General features: G+C 35.1%; 7 protein-coding genes across 7 annotated transcripts; 1 reads left to right on the forward strand and 6 right to left on the reverse strand.

The window, feature by feature from the left end:
• Positions 1 to 2,565: 2,565 nt before the first annotated feature.
• PHYBLDRAFT_144900 (hypothetical protein) lies at positions 2,566 to 3,780 on the reverse strand (the record flags this gene model as incomplete). Its single annotated transcript, XM_018431318.1, has 4 exons — positions 2,566 to 2,939; positions 3,057 to 3,171; positions 3,476 to 3,652; positions 3,736 to 3,780. 4 exons carry the CDS (start codon positions 3,778 to 3,780, stop codon positions 2,566 to 2,568), a joined length of 711 nt encoding a protein of 236 aa, XP_018292491.1.
• A 2,015-nt stretch (positions 3,781 to 5,795) lies between these two features.
• PHYBLDRAFT_96384 (hypothetical protein) lies at positions 5,796 to 10,015 on the reverse strand (the record flags this gene model as incomplete). The annotated part of the gene is made up of 9 exons (XM_018443965.1): positions 5,796 to 6,178; positions 6,232 to 6,275; positions 6,534 to 6,640; positions 6,764 to 6,911; positions 6,965 to 7,166; positions 7,331 to 8,314; positions 8,699 to 9,272; positions 9,596 to 9,686; positions 9,840 to 10,015. Coding segments are annotated over 9 exons (2,709 nt in total), but the record flags the coding sequence as incomplete, so codon positions are not given.
• Positions 10,016 to 11,882: 1,867 nt separating this feature from the next.
• On the reverse strand, positions 11,883 to 13,301 carry PHYBLDRAFT_158704 (hypothetical protein). Its single transcript, XM_018433839.1, has 6 exons — positions 13,205 to 13,301; positions 13,060 to 13,137; positions 12,857 to 12,940; positions 12,649 to 12,790; positions 12,291 to 12,568; positions 11,883 to 12,221 (listed from the first exon to the last, which is right to left on the reverse strand). Exons 1-6 carry the CDS (start codon positions 13,245 to 13,247, stop codon positions 12,052 to 12,054), a joined length of 795 nt encoding a protein of 264 aa, XP_018292493.1. The 5' UTR covers positions 13,248 to 13,301; the 3' UTR covers positions 11,883 to 12,051.
• A 525-nt stretch (positions 13,302 to 13,826) lies between these two features.
• On the reverse strand, positions 13,827 to 16,036 carry PHYBLDRAFT_67620 (hypothetical protein; the record flags this gene model as incomplete). The annotated part of the gene is made up of 5 exons (XM_018441822.1): positions 13,827 to 14,034; positions 14,268 to 14,307; positions 14,485 to 14,669; positions 14,772 to 15,654; positions 15,808 to 16,036. 5 exons carry the CDS (start codon positions 16,034 to 16,036, stop codon positions 13,827 to 13,829), a joined length of 1,545 nt encoding a protein of 514 aa, XP_018292494.1.
• A 1,500-nt stretch (positions 16,037 to 17,536) lies between these two features.
• PHYBLDRAFT_167865 (hypothetical protein) lies at positions 17,537 to 18,047 on the reverse strand (the record flags this gene model as incomplete). Its single annotated transcript, XM_018435734.1, has 2 exons — positions 17,537 to 17,655; positions 17,735 to 18,047. 2 exons carry the CDS (start codon positions 18,045 to 18,047, stop codon positions 17,537 to 17,539), a joined length of 432 nt encoding a protein of 143 aa, XP_018292495.1.
• A 1,550-nt stretch (positions 18,048 to 19,597) lies between these two features.
• PHYBLDRAFT_144905 (hypothetical protein) lies at positions 19,598 to 19,848 on the forward strand (the record flags this gene model as incomplete). The annotated part of the gene is made up of 2 exons (XM_018431319.1): positions 19,598 to 19,677; positions 19,737 to 19,848. The coding sequence occupies 2 exons, from the start codon at positions 19,598 to 19,600 to the stop codon at positions 19,846 to 19,848; spliced, it is 192 nt and encodes a 63-aa protein (XP_018292496.1).
• A 3,460-nt stretch (positions 19,849 to 23,308) lies between these two features.
• On the reverse strand, positions 23,309 to 25,638 carry PHYBLDRAFT_67618 (hypothetical protein; the record flags this gene model as incomplete). The annotated part of the gene is made up of 6 exons (XM_018441821.1): positions 23,309 to 23,774; positions 24,175 to 24,362; positions 24,497 to 24,601; positions 24,700 to 24,805; positions 24,937 to 25,231; positions 25,377 to 25,638. 6 exons carry the CDS (start codon positions 25,636 to 25,638, stop codon positions 23,309 to 23,311), a joined length of 1,422 nt encoding a protein of 473 aa, XP_018292497.1.
• Between the last annotated feature and the right edge of the window lie 307 nt (positions 25,639 to 25,945).

Below are 25,945 nucleotides of genomic sequence, written 5' to 3' on the forward strand. Positions count from 1 at the left end.
ATCACATAGATTAGATAACAAGCAATGCTCATACTAATTCAGCTATTGTCATTAATATATTGTATTCTATCATTGACATTTTTGCTTATATGAAAAGAAAAATCAAAAGTCATTGAACACTAAGTACCTTTAATATCGAATGATTTTCTTTTTCTTTTTTGTAGTTTGTAAATTATTTGGCTTGTCATTATTATTATAATCGTGATTTTCTTTCTGCTCTTTCCTTTTAATATATATATATATATATTTAGTTACAAAAACCCACTAGAATTATTAAATTTCATGAAGCCATATATTATATTATATTTATCTTTTTTGTTTTAAGTTAGTATAGTAAAACTTCAAATTTTTGTGCATGTAGTACGTGAATCTGATGGAAAAGATTTGCAAAAGAAAAAGAAAGAAAACAAAAAAAAAAGGTTCGAGGGTACTGAGGGAGTACAAATGTAGGGTGGGGTTGAATAGAATAGAATAGAATAGAATTAGACCTGGGTTGGGTGTGGTGCGGGGAGAGAGAAAGAGAAAGAGAGGAAAGGGAGGAAGGAAAGCTTAATGTTATGGGAAGGGCTCTTACCAAAAGGTCAAATCAGATAAATATAAATACAAATACAAATATATTATTCTTTATAAAGCAATTTATACCCTATTTTGACATAATAATAAAATAAGAAATTCTTGTCAGGAGCATTGGTTACTTCTAAAAGTACAATTTACCTTGATCAAATACATGAATCTGATAATGTAAAAAAAAAAATCATAATGATAATATTCATTTGACACCAAAGACACTGTAAAAAAGAACTATATATATTGAGAACAGAAAGTAGAAGTAGAAGAAAAGGCCACAAAGAAAAATTACTGGGCAAGTTACTACGCTTCTTTGCCTGCTTAAAAAATACTTATAATTCCTGCCTTTTATTAATAATAATAATAATAATAATAATAATAATAATAATTTGGGTCTTTTGACTATATCAGACCAATTTCTATGTGTGTAAAATGTTAGAAAGTAGGCTGCTTGGCACTAATTTTTGTTAGAGCCTTTTCTTGTTGCTTACACAAGCTTACTGTACATTCTTTTCCTTCTATAATTTTATTATTATTAACAAAGTGGCTATTATTATAATGCACTCCATGGCCTTAAACATTCTACAATAAAAAAAAATTACATATTTTAATTGTCCAAAGACAATACGATATTTGACAAGTGTTTATTGGAACAAAGCGTTTATTTTTATAATATTCTTTTATTGATATCAGATTCTAAGAAATGAAGATCAAATATTAGACTTTGGTGCATTTCAAAAAAAAAAGAAGCCTGTATCAAGTTGAAACTTACTTTAGGTAAAGCCATTTGTCCATTTAATGTATTGTTCTATATAAAGGTCAACCGTACTGCACGGAATCTTGACGTGCGTCTACTAGCCTAGATTTCTTCTTGGAGGTCTTAATGCTTCTTAGCTATGTCATAACGCGTTTATTTTATACACATCTTAAGCATGGACATTAAATTTGATCAGTTAAGCTGACTACATGGATTGCTTTAAATAAAAACTATTTTCTAGTGTAAATACTCATCTGAAGTTATTACTAGGTCATTACAATCGACACCTAACAATTATACTAGCCTAAACATCTGTTTTGTGCAAGCATGAATGATGCGACCAGTCACGTGCTTTTGAACTCTAAACTGTTAGCTTGGCTGGTACGGAGATATCAAAATGATTAACAAATATTTATACTAAAATGGGCTTAGCCAATATAATTGCTTTTAACGAGGTAAAGAAGAAAAAAGGGTGCTTTAATTTTACTCGAAATCATGCATTTCAAGATTGACTGTAATTTTCTTCCTTATTGCTTATTCCAAAATTAACCCAAAATATTCCCATCTCTTGTATTATCCAGTTTATTGTTGGCGGTTAAAATATTTGATGCTATCAAGCATCTGCCTTTTAGGTATGTTAAGGTTCTATATATAATTATGCTTAGAGTCCTAGAACTTTTTACTAGACGACACCTTGTCTAATAAAAAAAAACTGGATGGCTTGTCGCTTTACTTTACTAAAGTCTAGTCTCTATACAAAGTAAACCGAGTAATATTTCTTTCTTTTGTCATTTTCGACAAATATTTGGACAAATGTTTTGACTTTCGAAAGAGAAAGATAGACTATATTTCTGCTTAAACAATATGTTCTATGCTATAGATATACAAAGATGCATTTAATTTATTCACCTAATTACGGGGACAAATCTTCTACTCTATTCTTGAAACAATTCCAGGCGAGTAATTTTAATTCTGGACTATTATATCCCCTCCAGCTAATGATGCAGCCTTTTGCATTTCCACACATAAACGTTATATACCCTCGGCTAAGATCCATATCCCGTGTTTGAGATTCACTATCCCCAGAACTCTGAATAGCTTTCATTTTACCAGAGAGCATATTTTCCTGCTAATTTTCACAGTATTCTTGAATACGGTCTATCTCAGGCTGATTTACGATATGGGCATTTCGATAAACTTCCCAAGAATCAAGTTCTAATCCGTACCAATGTGTTGCAGTATTAAATACGGGTAGATGATTGATTGATGTGTTCATCGCTATCAATTGTTCGAGGATAAGATGCAATAAGTCGCGCCGGTTTCAACAAGTCAATTTCACCAGGGGGTATGAAGCGTATATGACTGAATCGCAGTTCCGCAAGTCTGGCGCTGGACATGTCGATCAAGAGAGTTCCTTTGTTTGCAGAGATTGTTCCGAGTACCGTCAATCTGTCCATGACCACATGGCTTAGTGACTCACATCTAGCAGAGATATATATCAATGTATCAGAATCGATATGCATTTCAGTCAAGGTAAGTAGCCGTAGTCCGTACGGGTTGAACAATTGCATTGCTTCTGAGCCAATATAGACACTTCCAGTAAATAAACAAAGTTCTTTTAAAGAAAGACAGCAGTCTGCGATTGTATCAAATTGTATATATGTATTACATTTATGTAGATTAAGAGCGGTTAACCAAAGTCAGTAGATGAAAGATTTGGATATATCCTGACGTTCAAACTGTTTATCACGATACCCCGTTTTAGTGAATTGACTGTATTCAATAGTTTTAGAGCATACACCTATAAGTTCTTTCATGGTATCAAATATTCTATCGCCTGGGCTTATCTAAAAGTCAATTTTGAGTTCTTTGGCGGGAATCGTCTTATAGAGAAAGCTTTTATAGAATATAAGAGGAAATAAGGTACTGAATTCGTTACTATAGAATATAGTTTTTTTTTCAGACTTGGAAATACGTGCGGAAGCCTTGTGATGTGTGATTCGGTTACTGCTAAATTACAGTCTTCCATATTATATGCTAGACTATGGGGTTATATGTCCAATTTACGAATGTTTGGGTATCTTAAAGCAAAGTAATAAAGCCACTGTGGGGTCTTGTGTGTATATTTCTAAATATAAGCGACGACAAAACATTTGCTGGAACTGCTTTTGTTATAAGTTTCACGCCTGCCTCAGCAAGGTTGGTCATTCTTGTATCGAATGAAAAGTGGCGGAGGTGGGGAATACAATCGTGAAAAACTTCAAGGTTCTTGATTCCTGATACGTATGTATCTTTGAAGATCATACAAGGAGTCTTCAAATTGGATAACTGGGATAATATGACAGGATACGCTTTTAGCAGGATACTGTCAGTGTGGTGTCTAAGATCTATGGAGAAAGGTCTTCGTTGACTTCCATGTACTCCAGTTTGTGCTTGTAATTGTCGTTTGCGGACATGATAATGTTATTCCAAGGGACCGAGGGTTTGAAAAAAAAAGTTGTTGGATAAATAAGAGGTCTTTGCTGTTCACGTCATGCTCACAATAAGTGTATGCGTCTCTGGTATATTGACCATAAATTAAATACAGGTTTTCAAAGGATACATAGTACAATGTCGCAGTTGATTTTGGACAGATTATATTGACTCTTCGAAATGACCCTTTGAAAAAAGTTTGTCGTCATTTCTTACAAACAAGTGAGCATTAGAGAAAACTATTATAGGGAACAAGTATTGCAATGGAAATAAGAATCTCGAGGGGGATTTTAGAAATGGACATTGTGACGATGAAATGTAAATGAATGTATTTGTTATAAAGGGTAAGTTGCTAGACAAGTGTGGGCCTGTACTAAACTTACGTATACAATAATAGGGTTGTGTAATCCCAAGTTTTGTGCACTTGATACAAAAATCTATTGGACCGACAAAAGAAACCTTGTAGGACAAGATGTACTGAAGAAGCAGAGATCATAGTATCTAATGTACGATGTAATATAAAGGATTGAGAAAAAAACAGTTGAGTACATAGGGCCAGGGACAATTCCAAAGAACCTTAACCAAATGTAGGTCCATACTGCAATTTCAAAGGACATGCAAAGAGAAGGTGTTCTTGTAGCTTGAATGATTGTTGACAGATAGTATTGAGGGGCAGTTTAAATATTTTGGAGTATCTGAAGTAGTTGCATTTATATATATGGGCTATTAAGCATAGATTAGCCACATCAACAGATTGAATATAGTCTACAGGGAGATGAGAAAATTATGGGTACGTTTGGAAAGAGCATTTAAACAATTACACTAGAAGTTATATTTTATTCACCTGTGATTTTATTCGTCTTAAGATCATTTTGGTGAACAGGGCATTTCGTTATCTGCATTCAATCGGCCGTAACATTGGATTTGAACATAACTTGAAAGCATTAATCAATCCAAGTTATTTTTGTTGTACAAAAAACATCTTCAATGTGATGAAATTCTGTTCTTCAAGGTCATTTCTTTTGGGTAGTCATCACATATTAGAATCGTACCATTGAGTGACAGTGGAAAACATTGTTGAGATTATTATTTAATTCTTTTTTATCTATCTATATATATGTATATATGTATATATTCAGTTTAATCCTCAAATCCTTATAATTATTGTATTTATATCACTTTTATATTGCCATGTAATTTCTTAATAGTCGCACAGCAAGCACGACAGCTTTATAAATAAAGAATACAAAATAAGAATAGTAAAAGTAATAATAATAATAATAGTAATAATAATTAGATCTGTAAACTTACAGTAAAATGAAAAGAAAAGAACAATTGATAAATATATACATATATATATATATATATATATATATAGATAGAGAGGCTAGTATAATAAGAAATAATTAAATAATTAATTAAATAAATAAATAAATAAATAAATAAATAAATAAATAAATGAAAATAAAAAATAAAATAAAAATTAAGATGGCTGAATAAGATAGAAAATAGCGAGAAAGAAAAAAAAAATATGAAGAAAAATGTAGGGAGGTAAGGGTGAGGGATAAGGGTAAAAAGGAGAAATAAGGAATAACCTGAATTGTTCTGTTCAAAATTTTGATGATTTTTTTTCTTGGTTTTTGTTTCTTTAAAGGTAAGTATATAAGGGATGGAAGGTTTTGGTAGTAGTAAAAAGAGGAATAGGATATGAAGAATATAAAGAAGTAGTAGAGAAATATAATACGATTGTCTTGTTTCTTAACCACCTTGTCTTCTTGTCTTCTTCTTTCTTTTCATTCTTTACAAAATACCCTACAAAGTTTAGATTAAGATTTATATATTAATAAATAAATAAATATGATCAATAGTATACAATTATATTGTTTGTTATAGTCCCACTATATCTTTTTGTAAAAGACAAATAACTACTAATACTAATGGTTCTAATAGTCTTTATCAAGGCCTCTTATTCTATCTATTGTATGTACATGGTGGTTACCTGAGAGTAGTACTGATAGGTATCATAAAGCCTGGTAAACACATTACAACAACTGCTCATGACCAACTTGTCCACAAACTCCTCGGCCTGTGGTTCAGTCAGATGAAGTTGAAATCGGTCACGCAATTGTTGGACTGTCTGGTCTCCATTCTGGAAACAAGGCAGCTTGGAATCTTTGCTCATCATCTCAACCAAAAGTAAGATATTCTCGCTGTGTTTCCGTACAGCCAAAAATGCAGCCTTCAGTAAGGCCTTGTACTCTGCAAACTTTTCGCTGTTTACGCCACCGAGGATATCAATGTACTCTTGTGCGAGTTTGAAAGGCGCAAGTTCGAATCCAACAGATCCAGGTGAATTTGAGAGCATAAAGCCAAAGTCAATATCTAGACAAATAGGGTCAGTAAATATTTATATTCCAATGTGTTTGTTTACTCACGAATCAAATGTCCTGCATCATCTACCAAAAGATTGCCATTGTGTCTGAGTAGAATAGATTAAGAGAAACAAAATAAAAAGAACAAGAACAAGAACAAAGCAATGTCAATGTCAATCAATTTGATAAGCAACATATTCCCTCTTTCTTTTATTTATTTATAAGAAAAATAAAATTTGCTATTTATTCAATGTTTTCTCTCTCTCTTCCTCTCTCTTTTTAATATACATTCTCAATAATTATTTTTATATATGAATTTAAATATTATATATATAATTTATATATAATTAATATGATCACTTTACCTGTCCTTGATCTGTAGAATATAACATGCAATCGAGTATCCAGCCAAACTTCTCATAAATGCGTCCTGCGCATTTAGAAACTTTTCTGATTCGGGCGCACCCCAGGTCTATGTGAAGAATACAATAAAAAATATAGAAAAGAGAATATGTTAATTGCTGTCAAATTAGATTACCATTTCTCTCTCGCGCTCGATATATATATATGCATGTTTGATTCCAATTCACTTTACCCGCTCAAAGTAATCACGCAGGGTAAATACAACACCCTTTGCATTCCACCCCCGTGTGTAAGCATCCTTTTTGATCGAATGAACTGATATCGTGTTTCGCAAAGTTTCAATCAAGCCAGAATTATCAGAAGTAACCAAGACACGGAAACTATAAAACAAAGTATAAATATCGATTTGTTTATGTTACATATCGGTACTTACTATTTCACCCAAACTTGAACAGCTGTGTCTTGCCAGATTCTTTGCATCTCACGGATCAATTGGATTGCAAATTGTTCCTGGCGAAGATCTGCGCCATTCTTTACAATAACTGACAATAAACGCCAGTTGGGCAAATGTCCATAGGGTGAACCAGCTCGAATACGAGCCTTCTTAGTATCCCAATCCTCTGATAACACAGCAGCTGTAAAACAATAACCATTAAAAATGGTTGATTGTATGTCATTAGTATAAAATATCACAAAATTGGTATTTCTTTTTCTCTACTTAGGATATTACCCACACCCTCACACACACACAAATATATATATATATATCAAATAAGAAAGAAATAAAGAAAAATCTTACCACTAGGATCTTCTTTGTTGACAACCCAGGCCATTCGCTGCTCGTCATCCAACCGATCGCTTCCTCCACCTTCACCTCCATCTCCAACACCACTACTGACACCTTCCTTGTGCATGGTTTCCATTCGCTGTTCTTCCAGTGCAACCATCTCTTTGATGATTCTCTGTTGAATCTCAGAAGTGCTTTGGCGTGACTTTGCAGAGGCCGATCGACTGGTGCCTACACCAAGTGAAGCAATCGAATTCTGTTGCAGCTGCGCAAGCATAATAGCAGCCGTGCGCATACGTTCTGCGTAGGCATCGCTCGATCTACGGCGGATCTCCGCCTGTTTTTCAAAAGATCCAACAGATTCCGATCCATCCGAGTCACTACCGCCACCACTACTATTGCTAGTACTAGTACTATTGCTATTGCTAATAGCACCGCCACCTTCACCACCACCACTGCTGCTGCTGTTATTATTATTATTATTATTTCCATTTGTAGTAGTCTTGAAATTTTTACTGAGAGGAGATTGGCAGGGTGACCCAGATGCCTGGCTAGAGGAACATGCTTTCTCCTTGCGTGCCTTGTTACGCTTCATGGTTCTTCGGATGCGGTACAATGCAGACGAGTAACTGTCTTCGAAACTCAGTTCGTCGTCCAGTACCTCGATTGTCAAGAGGTACGGCGCACGCTCGGCCGAGTTCAGAACAACCGCGTCCGATGGGCTGATGCGCACAACACGGTGATGGTACGGTTTCTCTGCCGTGGCGGGGCACCAGAGAGGAATACAGACCTCGGCAGGTAAGTTGTGGTTAAGCAAGGTGAGTTCGGCGTGAAGGGCGTTCTGGCGGGCTTGTTTGGGAACAATCACCAAACGGGTGGCAATGTCGACCAGCGCCAAAAGGAACTGCATCTCTGACCGAAAGTAGTTTGATCTCAGCAGAGATTTCCGATGGTCAAGACTTAGAGTCGAGAGAGCCGAGTATTCCTCGTCCGATGCTTCCGAGTCGCTGTCACGATCTGAATTATGCTGGCTCAGTTCAAACGAAGTAGCAATCGGAGGCAAGTTATTGCGGGCATGAGAAGAAGAAGAGGAAGAAGACGGTGGCAATGGAGATTGTGCTTGCGGTTGCTCAGAAGTTGATGCCTGTGATTCTTGTTGTTGTTGTTGTTGTTGTTTGGTAGATACTTCTTCAGATGACGACGATGCTGAGCAACGTGAAAGTGCAGGTGACAGAGGAACTGATTCAGTCGGGACTGATGATTGGGCCAGAGCTGTGAGTTTTGGATCAAACACAGACAGTGGAGATTGGGGTCTGATCTTGCGATTGATTTTCTGATGAGCCGATCTTAGGTAACGGGAAACCGAGAAAGCTTTACCACGGTGGAGATCTTCTAGGGAGGGGGAGCTTGTGAATGGGTTTGGGAGAGAGTGCCGATGGAGTGGAAGATCAGGTTGACTGGCAGATTGGAAGGGTGAGGTCATACTGCGAGATTGTTGATGACGGTGACTATGATTTTTATGACTATGATGGTGATGACTATGGTGCTGCTGCTGACTCAGGGGTAAGGCATCGACTGAGTTTGCTTTGATGGGAGGACTAGGTACAGAGTGTCGACCTGTGCCGACTGTGTTGCGACGAAGAGCTGTTGTCAGACTAAAAGAGCGGTTCTGACGGCCCTGGGCAAGCGCAATTCTTCCGGCCGACCGTGTCATCAGTGGCTGACCCACACCCAGCAGCATTGCACTCATGCCGACCAGAGCTGGCATTGCGTGCTCGCTCACCTTGTGTGCCTCTTTTACTCCTTCCACTTCTGCTTGCTCCGAGTCGCTTGTCTGTCCATCCGAGAACACAATTGCCTGACATTTATTCAGTAGCCGCTTGCACAGTTCAAACGAAGCGCTTGACGGGTCCAGGGACAAATCTGACAAATAGGCCTGCAGGTACCACAGACTCTAATAAATCCCATAAGACCCATAAAATTCACAGACCAACAAACAAACCAACACACGCACGCAAATAAATAAACAAACACACGCACGCACGTACACACATAAAAAGGCGCAAGTAGACAGCCCACACAGACACACAAAGTAAAGAGGATGAGAGAATAAGAATAAGAAGGAAATAAAAATAAAAATAAAAATAAAAAGAAAGAAAGAAGGAAGGAAAAGAATGAAGAAAGGAAGATACCGGTTACCCGGTTTTTTATTCTTTCTGCTTCCTCCTCTTCTTTCCCTCTTTTCGTATGTTTGGTTGTCAGGAAGATGTAAATTACCATGATGGCCATGTGTGTGGATTGTTCACACATGTCAATTAGGAAACATTCTAGGGCGACTGATTCCGAAGGGCGAGTAATGAGCAGATGACTACCATTGAGAGAATTAACAAATTTTGTTCTTGTTGTTGTTGTTGTTGTTGTTGTTGTTGTTGTTGTTGCTATTGTACTGTGCAAAGACAAAAGTATAATAAAACGATGCTACTGATACTACTAATAATTAAAGCCAAAGAAGGGAACTTACGCTAGTTGCGGTAAGAAAAACTCGATCTCTGATATAGGAAACTTCTTTAACTCTGCGCATAAATAATGCTGAATGCCAACATTATCAGGGTAGCGAAACAAATATGAAACTGCGATCCATGAATTGAAGAATTCGGATGTAAAGAGACGTAGTAATAGAGCGTTGGACATGACTTGTCTGTTTTTATATAAATATATAAGTATCTGGTCTTTTTTTCTTCTTATTTTTATTGTAGGTATGCCTTCTTTTTTTTTGCTGACAATAAATAAGGTAAAAGGGAAAAAAGTCGAGTCGCGCACTAAGTCTGGAAACAAAAAATAATAATAATAATAATAAATAAATAAATTATATATATATATAAAAAAAGATAGTCATGAGGTTAGAGTTCATCTTGAAGATGGAGACTTATACACAAGTCATCATTGTACTTCTATTTACATTATAAAGAGAGAGAAAGGAAGAAATAAAAGGTACATACTTCTTTACCGCTCTTTAGATCCTTTTTTATACAAATTGTTAACAAGGAAGAAACAATTGCCGAGAAACGAGTTCAGCTCGGTGAAATACGCAGAGTGACAGCGACAGCAAGAGCTATTGATAAATGGGGATCAAAAGAGATCAAATGAAGTCTAGAGACAATTGGTTGATTAATGAATAATAAGGAATATATATATATATATATATATATATATAAAGATAGAATAAAAGAAAGGAACAAAGAAAGAAAGAGAGGGAAATAAGAATAGATACAGGGAAGAAAGGAGGATGAATATCAACTGAGCGGAACAAGAACATTGTGGAATGTATGTGTAAAGTGTATTGGCTCTTGGTTTCTGTTCTGTTCTCTTGTTAAGAAAAGTAATAATATAATCAAATATAACTTCTTTTCTTATTTTGATGTCCTCCTCCTACTTCTTCTACTTCTTACACATAATCCATTAATAATTAGTCCATGGTAGATTATGGTAAGGTTGGCTTAATTATGTCCGTAATGTCCGTGATTCTCATAAAATTAAATATCATTATCTAAATATATATATATACAACAAATACACAACGGGCCTGTTGTAATTAGCGGTGTTGCTGTTATTTGCTGGCTCTATTTTGTAGCTCCAACCATTTGCTTTTCCCCCTTTATTTTTATACAAGATATTCGTTCTCTCTGTATGGATCTTGACGGGTGCACAAAAACTACATGTACACTCGAACACTATAAAGCTGACCGGTCGGATCTTGATCTTGATTTCTTTTTGAGACATATTTATTAATTATCTGTTCTCCTCTGTTCAACAATCTTTTTTTTTATTATAGAAATATATATACATGAAAATGGTACCAAGAATGAAACCAGCCTTTAAGGAAAGGTAGTCAAGTATGGTCTTTCTTTTGTCATATAAGAATGTATCTATACAAACGCTCAATAGTATTCCTAACCGAGTCCTCTAGCAAAGTTTAATTTTCAAAAGAAAGAAGCAAAATATATTCAATAAATTACATGCCTCTCTTTCTCTCCCACAAAATGTTGCATAGACACCAGGGGTGCCACAAAACGCAATCTTTTTGGAAAATATAAATGTCTTATTTGGGGAGTAATCCACACAACTTTTTGTACAAAGACAGAGAAAAAGAAAATATCAACAATTCTCGGCCAAAAAAAAAACATACAATCTAAGATACCCTAATGATTGTTACCTTGACCAGCGCTTTGCTCCCCTTTTATTACTATTGTCATTTGAAAGGAAAAATAGTCACTAGCAAAAGAATCAAGAAACCCTGTACCCGGAAACAAATATCTAATATCATATGACAAGAACTATTGAAAAACAGAAAAGTAAACCTATATTTTTTTTATCGATAATGTCACTGGTCACACACCTGTTTTTCTTTTCTCTCTTGATGAAATCTTTAACTCTCCAGTCGTTTACTAGTCCACCTTGCATTTCTGGACTCATCAAAACCAAACAGCTTATTTCTTGAGCGGTTGGTTATATATTAATCAAAGTTCACCTTTAATATTAACCACCATTCAAGCCCTCTGTTTCTGCCATATATATATATTTGATTTTTGATTTTTGATTTATTTATAAGTTGTATAAAATACATATTATTCAGACTAGAATAGACCATCAATTAAGAATAGCGATAATAAAGGTATAACAGTTTTGTTTTTGTTGTTTGCTTTCAAGGAAGGAACGAAAGAAAGCTAGATGTTTTAATAAGGATCACGTTCCTCGGCCTTCTTCAGTGTGTCGTAGAGCACCTTTCCTTCTACAGGAGGTTCAACTTCGCCCTTGAGGATCTGCTCGGCCTTGACAGGCTTACCATAGAATGATGCGTTGGATTTGGATAGTTCGATTAAAGCAGTTCCTTCAATGCTTACGCCTGTAAAATAGATAGACAGACTTGTAAGTAAATTTATGTAGTATGTACATATGTATATATATTATTTACCTGCAAATAGACCTTTGGATTTGCTGTATGAAAACAATGGAGCTGGTTTGCTGCCAATCTCGCCAGTAATCGATGCCTCATTTCCTGCGCCAATAGGACCAGCGCTTACCGCAAGACTACCACCCAATGTAACATTACCGCCCTTTGAGAATGCGTGCACTGCTTCATCACTGTTCAAGACAAGTACAAAGTCTGTCAAGTCGGCACCAATCTGGGCACCAAATCCAACTCCACCTGTAGCAATTGCAGTAGGAGCACTCCAACGTCTATCAGGTAAACTGTACAAAGCAAAGGGAAAGAAAGAAAGAGACAAAATGTTAATATCCAAAAAAGAATTATATCTATTTTGGAAACTTACCGAGCAATCACAATTCCACTTCCTGCACGTCCACTCCATAAGAATCCTGCTTTCAATACTGTGAAAATTGCAAGACCCTTGGCCTGTTGAAGCACCTTGACAGGGATAATGTTGTCAAATCCATTTTCCATCTCTTCTTTGTCTGAAACACAAAATAACATTAATTTCTTTTTAAATATATGCATATACTATAGATTTTTGTACTAACCAATAAACTTTTCAAGAGTTCGGGAAGCTTTAATGCATTCTTCTGAAAGTGTGCCAAGTACAGGACTATTGGTAGTGCTGGCACCTATTTCATATAATATCAAGATATTTAAATAAACACAAGGTTATTGTTAGTCATTTAATTCTATATTTTATTTATTTTGTTTTATTATTTTGGTTTGTCCAATATATGTGTAAATGTACCTTCTACTGCTCTATCGGCTGTCTTTTCGGCAAAGCTGTTGATTTGAGTGTTGGCCCTTTGACCAAATTCGGAAGCACCTGAGGAATTGCATTAGTAATGAGCTCGATTGTAGTTGAATAAACATAAATTTAAAGAAAAGCTTACCCTGGACGGCTTTGGCGGTTTGTTCTTTGATATTGTTAAACATGTTTTGTGGATTGAATGATACCATTCTGCTTTTTTGAATCAAGTCAGTTCTTATATAGATAAAGGGAGAGAGAAAAAGAGAGGTTGATTTTTGTTACATATTAGGACTATGACGTAAATACGATTACCTATTTAAACCATTTTAAGGCTAATTTCACCTTATTTTCTCTCTCGCTCTCTCTGATAGAAGGAAAAAAAAATCTGGACTTGGCTTGTGCTTGGACCGATCTTGTACACCTTGGTCTATTTTTTTGCATGATGTCATGACAAAAAAATACAATAAAGTAAAATTATATAGAATGGAATAGAATAGAAAACGTTCATTTAATAATTAATTTAATAAAATTCTAAAGAAGATATAGATTAATATTATATAGAGCAACATTTATTTAGCAATTGATTTACTATTAGAATATCTTGGTGGTAATCAATCGTGAAGAAGATAAGAAAAATCTAAATTGTAACAAAATTCATTTGACGTCCTTCAGACGCAAGAAAATTTTTGAAATCCAAGCATGACGGATAAATTGGGATATATGTAGCCTTCTTTTTTTTTGTAAAAAAAAACTTGCGCGATAGTTTATGACGAGATGCAAATCTTAAAATGAGAAGAATAACTGTAGAAGCTGTCATACTCCAAAGCCAATATGGATATCAAATGGATATATATATATTTAATATTGCCATTTTTGAAATATGATAAAAAGTCCAAAAACATTAAAAGAATTGGGCAGGGGTGAAGAGGCTTCAACTCAAGGACAAGGGCAATATGCAATTGATCCAGCTGGCTATTAAAGATAGTTATTAAAAGGGTTGTTTAAATCTTTAATTTTAAGTCTTAGAATTTGTTCTGTAGAGAGGACACAATGGTTGCTGCTGACTATGCCAAAAAGAAAATGCAAGGGTAGGCCTTTTCTTTACTATCTTTATTTGAAGAATCTCTCAAGACTCTCGCTAAATACAAAAAAAAGCAATAGCATACCTACTTCTCTAACACCACGTAACCTTTTCTTTTTCGAACCTTCTTTGTTCTTTTCCCTTTCGAATGTCAGAAAGGCTCACTATATTTTATAGATTTTAATGCACGAAGCATTATATACAGCGTTTTACAAAAATAGTTAAATACACATTCTTCTTATCAAACTACCTCATTTTATTTTTAATTTTCTTTAGTTATCTATACATACATATAAATTTATCTTGAATATCTACTAATGTCCCATTGTCTGTCTACTTACGACAATAATTCAGGACCATGTAATCAAGTATAAGATTCATTCGTCTGCTCCTATTCACCAATGTTGTCTTTATTTTCACTGCTTTTAGTAGTAAAGCTATCATCATCCCAATATGCAAAATACCAAAATACCAAGGAGCTAAAGATACAGCTGTAAAACAGGCTGTTAATATCACTACCACCAAACTATAACTCTATAGTAGGCATACATTTACACATGCCATTGAAAGGAACTATCGTCTAGCACTCAAGCATTTAGATGATATATGTATTGTAGCCCTTTATTACTCTCCTGAAGCCGGAGAGCTATTCTGATTAATCGGAGTATATCTATCGATGCATGCTTTAACAAGTTTCGCACCAAATCTAAAAAGAGTTCGGATTGTATAGGATAAAAGATTAAGAAATATGTGACCGAAAACAATAAGGCCTGCTACTGTAATATAGGACTTCTTGATCGAATCGTCGATGATTCGATCTGATGTTGCCCAACAATAAGTTTTTTGTCCCTGAGAAACACACACTTTTTGAGGTATAATGGCAGCTATAGAAATAACTAGCTCAAAGTTTTTGAATTTGATTATGAAGTGTTTAGAGCTATTCGGAATGTCGGTTTGTTTTGAATAAGCTTCTTTGCGTATGTCAATGTTGATGTTTTTGCCTTGAATGGTGTCCCTATTGTTCGGAAGAGCCAAGATAGATATCTCGGTATTAACTATAGTGATTGAAGCTGAAGATCTCATTAACAATGTTGTGGGGCTGGACAGAAAGCTTGTTGTTCCTTTGACTTTTGGGCGAGTACGAATAGGCGGCGAATAAGTACCGTCGTAGAATGTGTAGGTTACTAATTGAGGACTTGTGCCATATTTTGTAATCGTGATAACAGGATAACTTGATACAAATTTTGTAAAAATAAATGGTACTGTGACCGTAGATGTTCTTTGGTCCGCTACAGTCTTTGTGATAGTGACAGGAGGGTCTGTTATGTACCTTGTTTTAATATAGGGTTCTTTGAGCGTTACTGTCTCTAGAATTACGACAGACTTTGTAACTGTGAAGACAGGAAAGTGTGATATATATTCTGTCACAAAACCAACCTCTGTATTTGTAACATAGACAGTTATTGCAGGAGCATCCGTATTCATTTGTGGGGATAGTTGTGTTTCTGCTACTAATATACATTTGTGTGTGTGTGTGTGTGTTTGGTTGTATTGTTGGTTGAGTTGATTTTGCTTAAAACTCTTCTTCTTCTTTTAGGTCTATCATGTTTATCATGTAAGAATGTGAAAGAAAGAAGGTAAAGAGAAGGCCTGCTTAAACTTACTGGTTAATGTACTTGAAGTAAGATCAGTCGTAAGAGAGTCATACACTTTAGCGCCATAATTATGAATATCGCATGGTTGTGTCTCAATGGCCAATATTGAATCTTGAATAGCTGGACTTGTCTCATATGTGACATCATAAATAAGAAGTTCTTCAAATCTATCTCTGTCAATACTCCCCCATTTATGAATTTTGCTTTTCCAGATAAAGACTGACCGAGAGAGACGCATATCTCTGGATATAAGAAAATATCTTATGAGAGCACAAGAAAAAAGGAAAAGTGGGAGAGATATATGAGCCGGAATCATCAAGGTAAACGGACAATTAAAAATTAGTAATAGGCACTGCGAGAGAGTTGTTGTTTTTGTTGTTAAGAAAGAAAATCCTAGCTGCTTATATAGATATCCGGTTTCCTACCTTTTCAAGATTTCCCGCTGGACAATGGTTTGTTGCTACGGAGATTCTGATAAGCTCTTCACAATATATAGCTTTTATTCAATCATAGATTATATATCAAATATATATATACATATATACTTTTTGGGAGCAAGAAGAACAAGTAAACTAAATTAATAAATAGATAAATAAAAGTGGTACCTCAAAAAACCAAATGCACTTTCAAGAAGATTATTTAATTGAATGCCCTATTTATTTTATATATGTATAGTCCATTGTGAACTGTCGTATTCTGTATATATTTCTCTCAGCTATAGTGTATGTATCTTAATAATGATTTAACGTCGAGCTGTTGATATTGTGTTTATAATCAGGTACAGAAGAAATCTCTAAGAGAAGTAAAAGTCAAAATAAATGCAAAAATTCTTATTATTATTGCTACTTTAATTTAATATAGCGTGTAAATAACTAGGATTCCTATTGTTTTTATACATGTATTGAACAGGCGTGTGCGTGTATGTGCGTGTATGTGTGTGTATACCTGAGTAAATACTATAATAATTACCTTTTCTCTCTATATGGTATTATTTAACCGACCTGTACTTTATATTTTATTGGCTTTATTCTGATTTTGTCATGAATTCTCTGCACAATCAGCCCTTAATATCTGATAGCAGCCACTTATTCCCTTGAAACCCCCATCTCGATACTTTTCAACTATTGGCATAACTTCATTTCAACAAGACTCAACCTGGAATTCAAAATCCCGCCACCTGCTGTGATGAGATCCAGGCATTATGCATGTATACTTATTGCTTTCTTTTCTTATTTTTACTTTTTTGTTTAATATTGGTTTGCAATCTACGGGTTTAGTTTCTAGTGACTGATGGGACTCTTTTTGGTCTACTTGTCTAAGCAAAGTAAAAAAATAACCTTCTCTTGTACCTTTGAACAAAAAGTGCACAGACCACTTTAGAGTAACCTACAAATCGCCGCTATAGAAACCTGTACTCCACCTTTAGATATTTTGCCACGCCGATCAAGATCAGACCTTTCATTACTTCATTACTTCATTACTTTATTTTGCAAAGTCGCTTTTATAAGTACTTTGAGTAAATATTATTAGCCGTTTCTTCTGCCGTAGAAAAGTTACACAAACTTAGTAAAAAAAAAGAAACATACAGCTATATCACGTTTGCTCTGACGTGGACATCTAAGACTGACAAAAAGCGCAGTCCTAAACTTTAATCGCAGATGAAAAATTTTTCTGTTACTTATAGACCTCCTCCAACGCGCGTCGTTTGTTTTCTCCTTGAGCAACAACAGTCCCGGTTTCATAGTGAGACGTCTCTTGCGACCGTTACAGGGAGATTCTTCCATGCTACAAGCATCGGAAAGTGAAAGTTGTTACTCGCCAGCTCAGTTAATTCTGAGAAGTCGTGGGGCATGGTCTCTTTTCATTTTTGGAAGGACTACTGTGTACATCGCATCGCCAATGTGGAATCATGATGCTGGGGGGAGGGAGGTCTAACCTGTGGTGAGATGTGCTGGCTCTTCACTGCTAACCTGACTGAACTCTTTAACGGCTGACGGTGAAGCTACTGGTAGTCGAATGAGCTGGACCTTATCACCTAGTGGTAAGTTCTCTGGCGAGTTCGCACCCACATTACTCGGTGACGAGATGTGGGGCTGGATGAACGGGTGCTTTCCGTTGGTTTGCCACCATTCCAGCACCTCCTTCGCTACCAAGTCAGGTTTACGTCCTGAAGGAGATTGAGCCGTGTAATACGGGGACAAAGAACTTGGTGTCATGCTTTTTATTCTTTTACTCATGTAAAAGAACATTAAGTGAAATTCAATTAAATAGAATAAAATAGTTTCTTTACGTATATATATATATCTTTAAATAAATGAATAAAGTCCTTTTTAACTAGTATTGTTTCCAATAAAAAAACACGCTTTTAAACATTTTTTTTACTTGATTGAAGAGGTTAATGTTGTAATTAGGAGGGTTCATTTATAAGAATAAATTAAAATAATCGAATGAATCTGAAAAGAAATAAAATACTATTTGTATATTCTAGCGTGGTATTGATAGCCGTGTTCAACTATAGATGCTGTTTTTGTCTATAAAGTATATAAATTGCAGAATAACTTTTGATGATGCCAATGCCGTGAATTGTATAGTATTGAATTTGGTTAATTTGGATGAACATTGTAAAATGCATTAGAATGAGAGAAAGAGAAAAATGCAAAAACCGAAAGGTAAAAGGCGAAAAAAAAATGAAGATTAATGAGAGATGTGAAGGAATAAAAAAATATGTGTTTGAAAGAGAGGCAGAAAAGACGTGATGTGGATTGAATATACAGACTGTGCACAAAAAAAAAAGTCAATTTGGATGTATTCATGAAGCAATGATAATAAATTTTAAGCTCTAATATCATATAATCTCTTATGCCCATCCAATTAGCCATATCACAAAAGGATTCACGCAAGTCTACGAAAAAAAAAGAAACTGAGTTTCCTCCAAGAATGTGCCAGAAGATTTCCTTCTACCTGTTCAACAGACATGGGAGAAGGTGATTGAAACAGTGAGTAGCATAACACCAGAGGATATACCCTCACTGTATATCCTTAAGCCAATTCCCTACTGTTGTGGTACACAATTGTCTTGCTTTATTGCCAGAAAATCTAGATAGCCGATGTTCAATAAGGCTTCTACTAAATTCTAGGTTCTAGTGAAGGTTATGTTGTTGGACACTATTCCTCAACCTAGGCTGGATGCATTAATATAAACCTCGTAATATGGAGTCTCTGGAAGATATGAGAGATTGGGAACAGCTAGAGGAAATTTTATCTTGTACTCTTTGCTTTTTACTTCCATTACTCATTGCTCGTCGGGGAGACTTGAAAAAGCGGTGTGAAAGAAAGAAAGCAAGAAAGAAAGAAAGGCGACCACCTACCGGTGAATAGTCGTGGTACGGTATTTCAGGTGGTTTTTAGGTGAAAGCCCCTGCTTGGAAATGTCCAATTTGGAATGACCCGACTTACGGGTTTAGATTTTTCTTTTTGGAATGGCCTTGAGCATTACTGTGCGTAAAGCTTAGTATGTCGGTGTTAGAGGCTGACAGATCTTTTGTCTGGCCGTATTATGATCGTCACTTTCTCATTCGGATTTTTTTTTTTGGTGAGAAGCTTTACGCGAAGCATCGGATAAATATTTCTTTAATATACGTGCAGTATCAAGCAAAGATGGGGGCTCACTGGATCCATGTTTTTACAATGGGTGTGCTGAACAAGTGTAATTAACGGTAGATATTATTGCAGTTTAATTGGGTAATGTGAATGGGATACCATCGGGAATAAACTCATGTATAAGCTTGACAAAAATCCAATGTCTGAATCCATCACAATAGATCAGTTTCACACCAGATCATTGGCAAAGGAGTTTATGGAACAGGCAAGGCCTGACAGGTAGAGCTGAATATCTGGCAACTGACTATCAAATCATTTGGTAATTGTTCCAATAACAGAGCAATGGTGTGCTGGTACTCGATATTTGTCGTAAAATGTTACATAGACAAGCTTGAAGAAACCAATGACGGAACATGTCATCCAAAGGATGACGAAAGAAATTCTTTATAATGTTAAGAAAAAATTCCAGCAGTTTAAGATAAGGTACACCAAATATGTTGCTATGGGTCGTTGTTTTCGGGTATGGTGTCATTTTTGGGATGTACATTATTATTAATAGAGGTTTTGAGATAAGAATTGAGGTCCATAAGGGATTTAATATTGACATTGACATTCCAATTAAACATAATATAAGAAGCATATAAAAAAATTTGTTCAAGCGGTTAAATATCAAGAGCGAAAGAAAGAATGATAGTTTGATAAAAGGTAAAATTCTCAATTTATTTTGATACACATTTTTATATAAAGAAATAACGATAATAAAGCAAGAGCTTCTGTAGACTGAAGGATAGATATATACAAGCTGGTAAGTATGTGCGTGTGTGCGTGGGTTGAAGAGAGATAAAGAGAAAGATAGGTTTAATAGTCCACTCAATGTACAATATCTACTGTGTATATAGAGTACTTTTTGTTATGTAAACACAATCCCTTTTTAAAATACCTCGATGATATTTTTCTATTTAGATTATTATTTTTGATGTAATGTATTTGATACTCTTTTGTATGTAAGCATAAGAGATCGGGTGTGGACCCAAATGGTACCGTATCCCTTAAAGAGCCTAAAAAAATCAACTTTAATTATATATATATATATATAATGTCTGTCATACGTTGAACTTATTAGCAAAACAAGCCCCCACCAATGCGATGGTATAATAGATCCCAGCTTTTATTAGGTAAATAAGAGGGAGAAGGAGAAACAAGAAGGTGGGATGGTAGATGATCCATAATTATATACGGTGGATCGGATAGTCATAAAATACATGTTCAAATAGATTGTGTCTAGTTGTCTATAGCTTAGATCCCATTTAATTTCAGTCAAAGTTTTGAACAACCAAGATACATAAATATTTGCCTAGAATTATTCGAGAAATTTCCTGGGAAGTATATGATATCATCTAGCTCTACACAAAATAATACCTCTTGCTGTTTTGCTTGATATATCTTTGGTACTATTATCAATTCAAGTTCTCACTGGGACCTTGTGTGTGCCATACTAGTAGAGCAAAACTGATTCATAACATTATTTACCCAAAGATGTGTTCTTGTTCGGTGAGTTCCAGATTGAACCATTATTTATACAATTGGATACTTTCTTTTTTACAAGCTCAATGGATTTCCAATAAGAGCTGTATGTACGTTTGTCTGTGGGTATATATATTATCTGATATAGCCTTGTGGTCTTGGTCTTGGTCTTGGTAATAAGAATTACTAGAAGAGATTATGATTTATATGTCAAGCAAGTCTATATATAAATCTTTTATTTATCTTTGAGGTGTTTAATATATATGTGTGTTTTGAATCTTTTGTTAGACCAAATTGCGATATTTTGCACGATAAATGTCAACCTCAAGGCAGATAGAATAGCAATAGCAATAATGCCGTTTCTTTTATTCATGTATTGCTTTGTCTTTCTAATATGATAAGCCTTGGTGGCAGAAATGTAGTGACGTAATTTATACTATAGAGAGAGAGATAAAGGGCGATTTTAGTAAGATTTTTGCAAGAAATACATCTCTAATCACACCCCGGGGCACATTAAGAAAATAGACCCCTAAACACGCTTTTTCTTTTCGTAGTGTTAGGTACGTTTATTTATAAAGAAATATATAAAAAGAAGAAGAGAATATTGACATTTGTGTGTTCTATGATGGTTATGGTGTTTTAGTATATAATTAAAAGAAAAGAAAAGTACTTGACAGAAGTAGTAGCAATGAATGTAAATGAATAAATGATTAAATGAATGTATAAATGAATGAAATAAAAGATGATATATATATATATATATATATATATATATATATATATATGTGTGTGTGTGTGTGTGTAAGTGTAAGTGTTTTTTTTGTATGTAACAGTAGTAGCAATTAATAATCATCCTTCTTTTATATATGTATACTCATTCGCACACATACACTTGTATATAGAAATAAATAAATATTTAAAATAATCTAAATCGCCCATTACAGTGTTCTCTTAGGCTAGTAGAGTTTGACGGACTCTGGTTCGATTGCTGGAGTAACAATAAAAGTGATTGTGATGACTGGGATGGTGCCAATTGTGATTGTGCTGCCTGTATCTGGGGTGGGACGGCCATGAATTTGGTTACACTGCTTGTGGACAGACTGTGATGATTTCTGTGGAGAAAACTCATGAATAGCTGGTCAGGGTGGTCGAGCGCAGCATCTCTTTCTTGGCATGCATGAGAGCAATAAATTGAACTCTGGGGTCAAATGAAGATTGTGTGTGTGTTTTGTGTGTTTTGTGTGTGTGTTTTTTTGTAAGGGTGAGCACAACTAAACCATATAACATACACACACACATATATATATTATTTGTTTATTTTTAATTGATTTTCTTATTCTTCTTCTTCTTCTTATATATATAATTGACATTTTGCTACTTACGGAATAAATACTGATAGCATGATCGCAATAAGTACACCAGTTGGTATCGCACATCACAGCAGACTGACGCAAGATAATGCAAACGAAAAGAGAATCAACAGACAGACAGAGAAGAAGGGAGATAAAAATCAGACAGTTTATGAAGAAAATAAAGAAGAGAAAGAATAGGAAGAATAGGAAGAATAGGAAGAAATGGAATAAAACAAAATAAATCAAATCAAACCAAACCAAACCAAACCAAACCAAACCAAACCAAACCAAACAAAAAAAAACAAAAACAAAACAGAAAAGGGATTTAAAAAGTTCGGGTTTGGGTGAAGTACGGGAGAGGGGCTGTCAATACAGACACGCACAAAAGAGATATAAAAGAGAAAGAGAAAGAGAATATGAAACGTATCAAAACTTTAGACAAACAAGATATAAACTATATATACACACATAATGCGTGTGTGTTTGTGTACACACCCACACCCACACATACGTACTCCAATATGCTTTGGGTCCCAGCGTAATATTGATAGGAATGGTATCAGGATTAGTATTAGTAATAGTAATATTAATAGTAACAGTAGTAATGTTGTTGGTCGTGGTCGTGGTAGTGGCCGTGGTCGTGGTCATGGTCGCGGTGGTAGCTTGATAGTGAATACTAGTGTCAATGCTAATGGTAATGGTAATGGTAATGGTAATGATAGTGAATATTGTGAATATTGTGAACAATGCGTGCTAAATGATGCTTATTGAAAATAGACGAATCAGATATTGTCAAACGCCTTGAATCAGACTGACTATTTATTTACACGGGAACAAGTGTGGGGTCTTGTGGGAACTCTGTGTTTAATGCGAAATTTTATTTACAAAACAGAAATATATAAAAAGAAAAAAAAAGGCAAAAGGCAAAAGAAATATATAGATGTGCATGTATGTATGCATGTATGTATGTATGTATGTATGTATGTATGTATGTATGTATATATGTATGTGTGTGTGTGTTTTCTTTGATAAAACTAATTACGACGTTGTAATCTTAAAATGACAGATTGTATGGCTTCAATCCAGACCCGTTGTTCTTCTTCACTGTTGGCCTTTAGATAATGGTGCTGGGGTGGTGATGAACCAGACGCACTGAGGAGGGCATTGATGTCCTCAGAGTAGGCGCAGGATGGGTCACTGTGGTGGATTGTGATGTCGATCCCATACTGGACCTTGTCGGCCTTTAGTTTTCCAACCATGGCACAGGCCAGATCAATTTTGCCTTTGTACTGCAGGAGGTTGTGGTTGTCCTCAGCTCGTGGTTTGAAATACAACAACATATCGCTCATCAGTACATAAACACGTCGATCCAGGTGTCGATGCAGATTCCAAAGCTCGCCTTGTTTGACAATTATCCGTGGTGCGTCCGTGAGCAAAAAGCCTTGGCGTGACTGAATACTTAATCGTACGACTTGGTTCAATAAATGGCATCTTTGTATTCTACAAAATAGAAAGCCAAAAGAAATATATAAATAAATAAAAGGAGATAATCAAAGGAAGAAGAAGAAGAATTGAAACAAACTAGTATTATGATTCTTTATATTGTTCAATTTATTTTCATTCATTCATTCATATTATTATTATTATTATTATTATTATTATTATTATTATTATTATTTAAATTAGATTCAATTCAATTCAATTCAATTCAATTCAATTAAATTAAATTAAATTAAACTAAAAATTAGATATAAATTATTCAAGTGTGTGTGTGTGTGTGTGTGTGTGAAAACTTATTAGTCTGCATGTATATAGATATATATGTTATGCTATATAAAACATATTCTACTAGTAAAGAACTATGTATATTTATTTATTTATTTATTAAGAAGGAACTTACGGTGCAGCGAGACCAGACTCAACACGGGCCACCCGTGCGAAACATTGAGTAAGTCGGACTGCATCGGGATGCTGGGGGTCCGTGTGCTTTAGGAGATCTTCCAGGATATCCGCATAGCGTGAGATAGTATACAGTGGTTGTTCTAATAATGTGTGTAAATGCAAAGTTCCAAATTCGACTGTAGAGTGCTGGAGCAGATTAAAAGAGACGATAGGTATACATACATACATATGTATGTATGTATGTATAAAAGTTAACAATAATTATAATAACCATTGTGATTGTGATTATAGCTGGGATCTTTGGTGTGCTTATATCTTACCTCTAGGTACTTCTTTGTCTGTTGATTCTTTTCTAAGCGCTCCAAGACTAGCATGGATTTTTTGTAGTTTTCGAGATATACCGCATATGCGCGTAATTTTGGTATCTGTTGAGGTAATTTTTTTGATAAGGGAAAAAAAGGTTTTTAATTAGCTTAAATCTCTCTCATCATTATCATTATTTTATTTTGATGATTTGGTGTACATTGCACACCACATGTAACCAAGACATTAAAGAGATAAAGTTGTGTGTACTTGCCATTGACAGGAGAATGTCCGACAGGAGTTGGGTTGGCCCCCACACACAAAATCTGATTTTATATTATTATCATTATCATTAAAATGAAAGAAGTAGTAGGCAAAGAAGAAGAAGAAGAAGAAGAAGAAGAAGAAGAGAATTTTCTTTATAAATCATGGTCCTCTTCATTATTATCAGCATTACCTTTCTTCTAGACTTTGGATAAGATCTGAACTAGACATGTGTATTTCGTCTAGATTCCCGAACAGGGTCTCGATATCTTGTAGGCGGAGTAATGATGGCTTGGATATAGATGTGGCAAGAAATGAGAGAGTTGTTGCGCTTCCATGTTGGTGCGAGGACTGGCGTCTAGAAAGAGCTTGGAGCGGCATTTTGAAGCGATCTAGTGCTACTTTGAGCTTCGCATTGTACTCTGCCTCGGAGTCAAGTAACCTTTGTACGACTGATTGACGATAGCGATATTGGGTCTCGTCGATATCTGGGACCCCACGTTTTTTTATTATTTTTATTTTTATTTTTATTTTTTGGTTATATAAAGAAAGAGCATTTTAGTATTTTAGTATTATTATTATTATTATTATCATTATTGGACGCATATATATATATACTCAAAAGGGTCTTACCTAGTGAGTGAATGTCATACCCAAAGAAATCATACAGCTCATCAATGATTTCGACTGGATACATATCATCTTCACAAAGACTGTACCGAGACGAATGTTTCGAAAGTAACCTTGGTGGATCGTCCACAAATTTGTCGGGTGTAAAAAATGGCTGTGGGTAGGTTTGGTTGAGGATTGATGATGCCAGGATATCTAGACTAGTTCCAGTCGTACTCGAATTGTCGCTGACCAGGGACGGGACTTTGATGTCACTGCCAGTCATACTATTCGAGGTAGAGAGTACATTTGTATTCCTTCGAGAAACTATTTGCTTTGTTCGCTTGAGCATCAAACAGATATAGTTCTATTTTTTATATACAAGACCAATGAAGTAACAAAAGAAAAAGAAAAGGTTGTATGTGAAAAGGTAAAAGAATGCTTTTGTACTGGTAGTAATATATATATATATAAAGAGAGAGAGAAGGAGAGGGAGGAAGACGAGAAAAAAGTGTAAAAATAACAATAGAAATATATTTTTTCTCTTAAAAAAAGTACGAAAAAAGGAAGAAAGAAAAGAGAAGAGTCGAACA

This window comes from Phycomyces blakesleeanus (assembly GCF_001638985.1).
Source record: "Phycomyces blakesleeanus NRRL 1555(-) unplaced genomic scaffold PHYBLscaffold_9, whole genome shotgun sequence".
Lineage (NCBI taxonomy): Eukaryota > Fungi > Mucoromycota > Mucoromycetes > Mucorales > Phycomycetaceae > Phycomyces > Phycomyces blakesleeanus.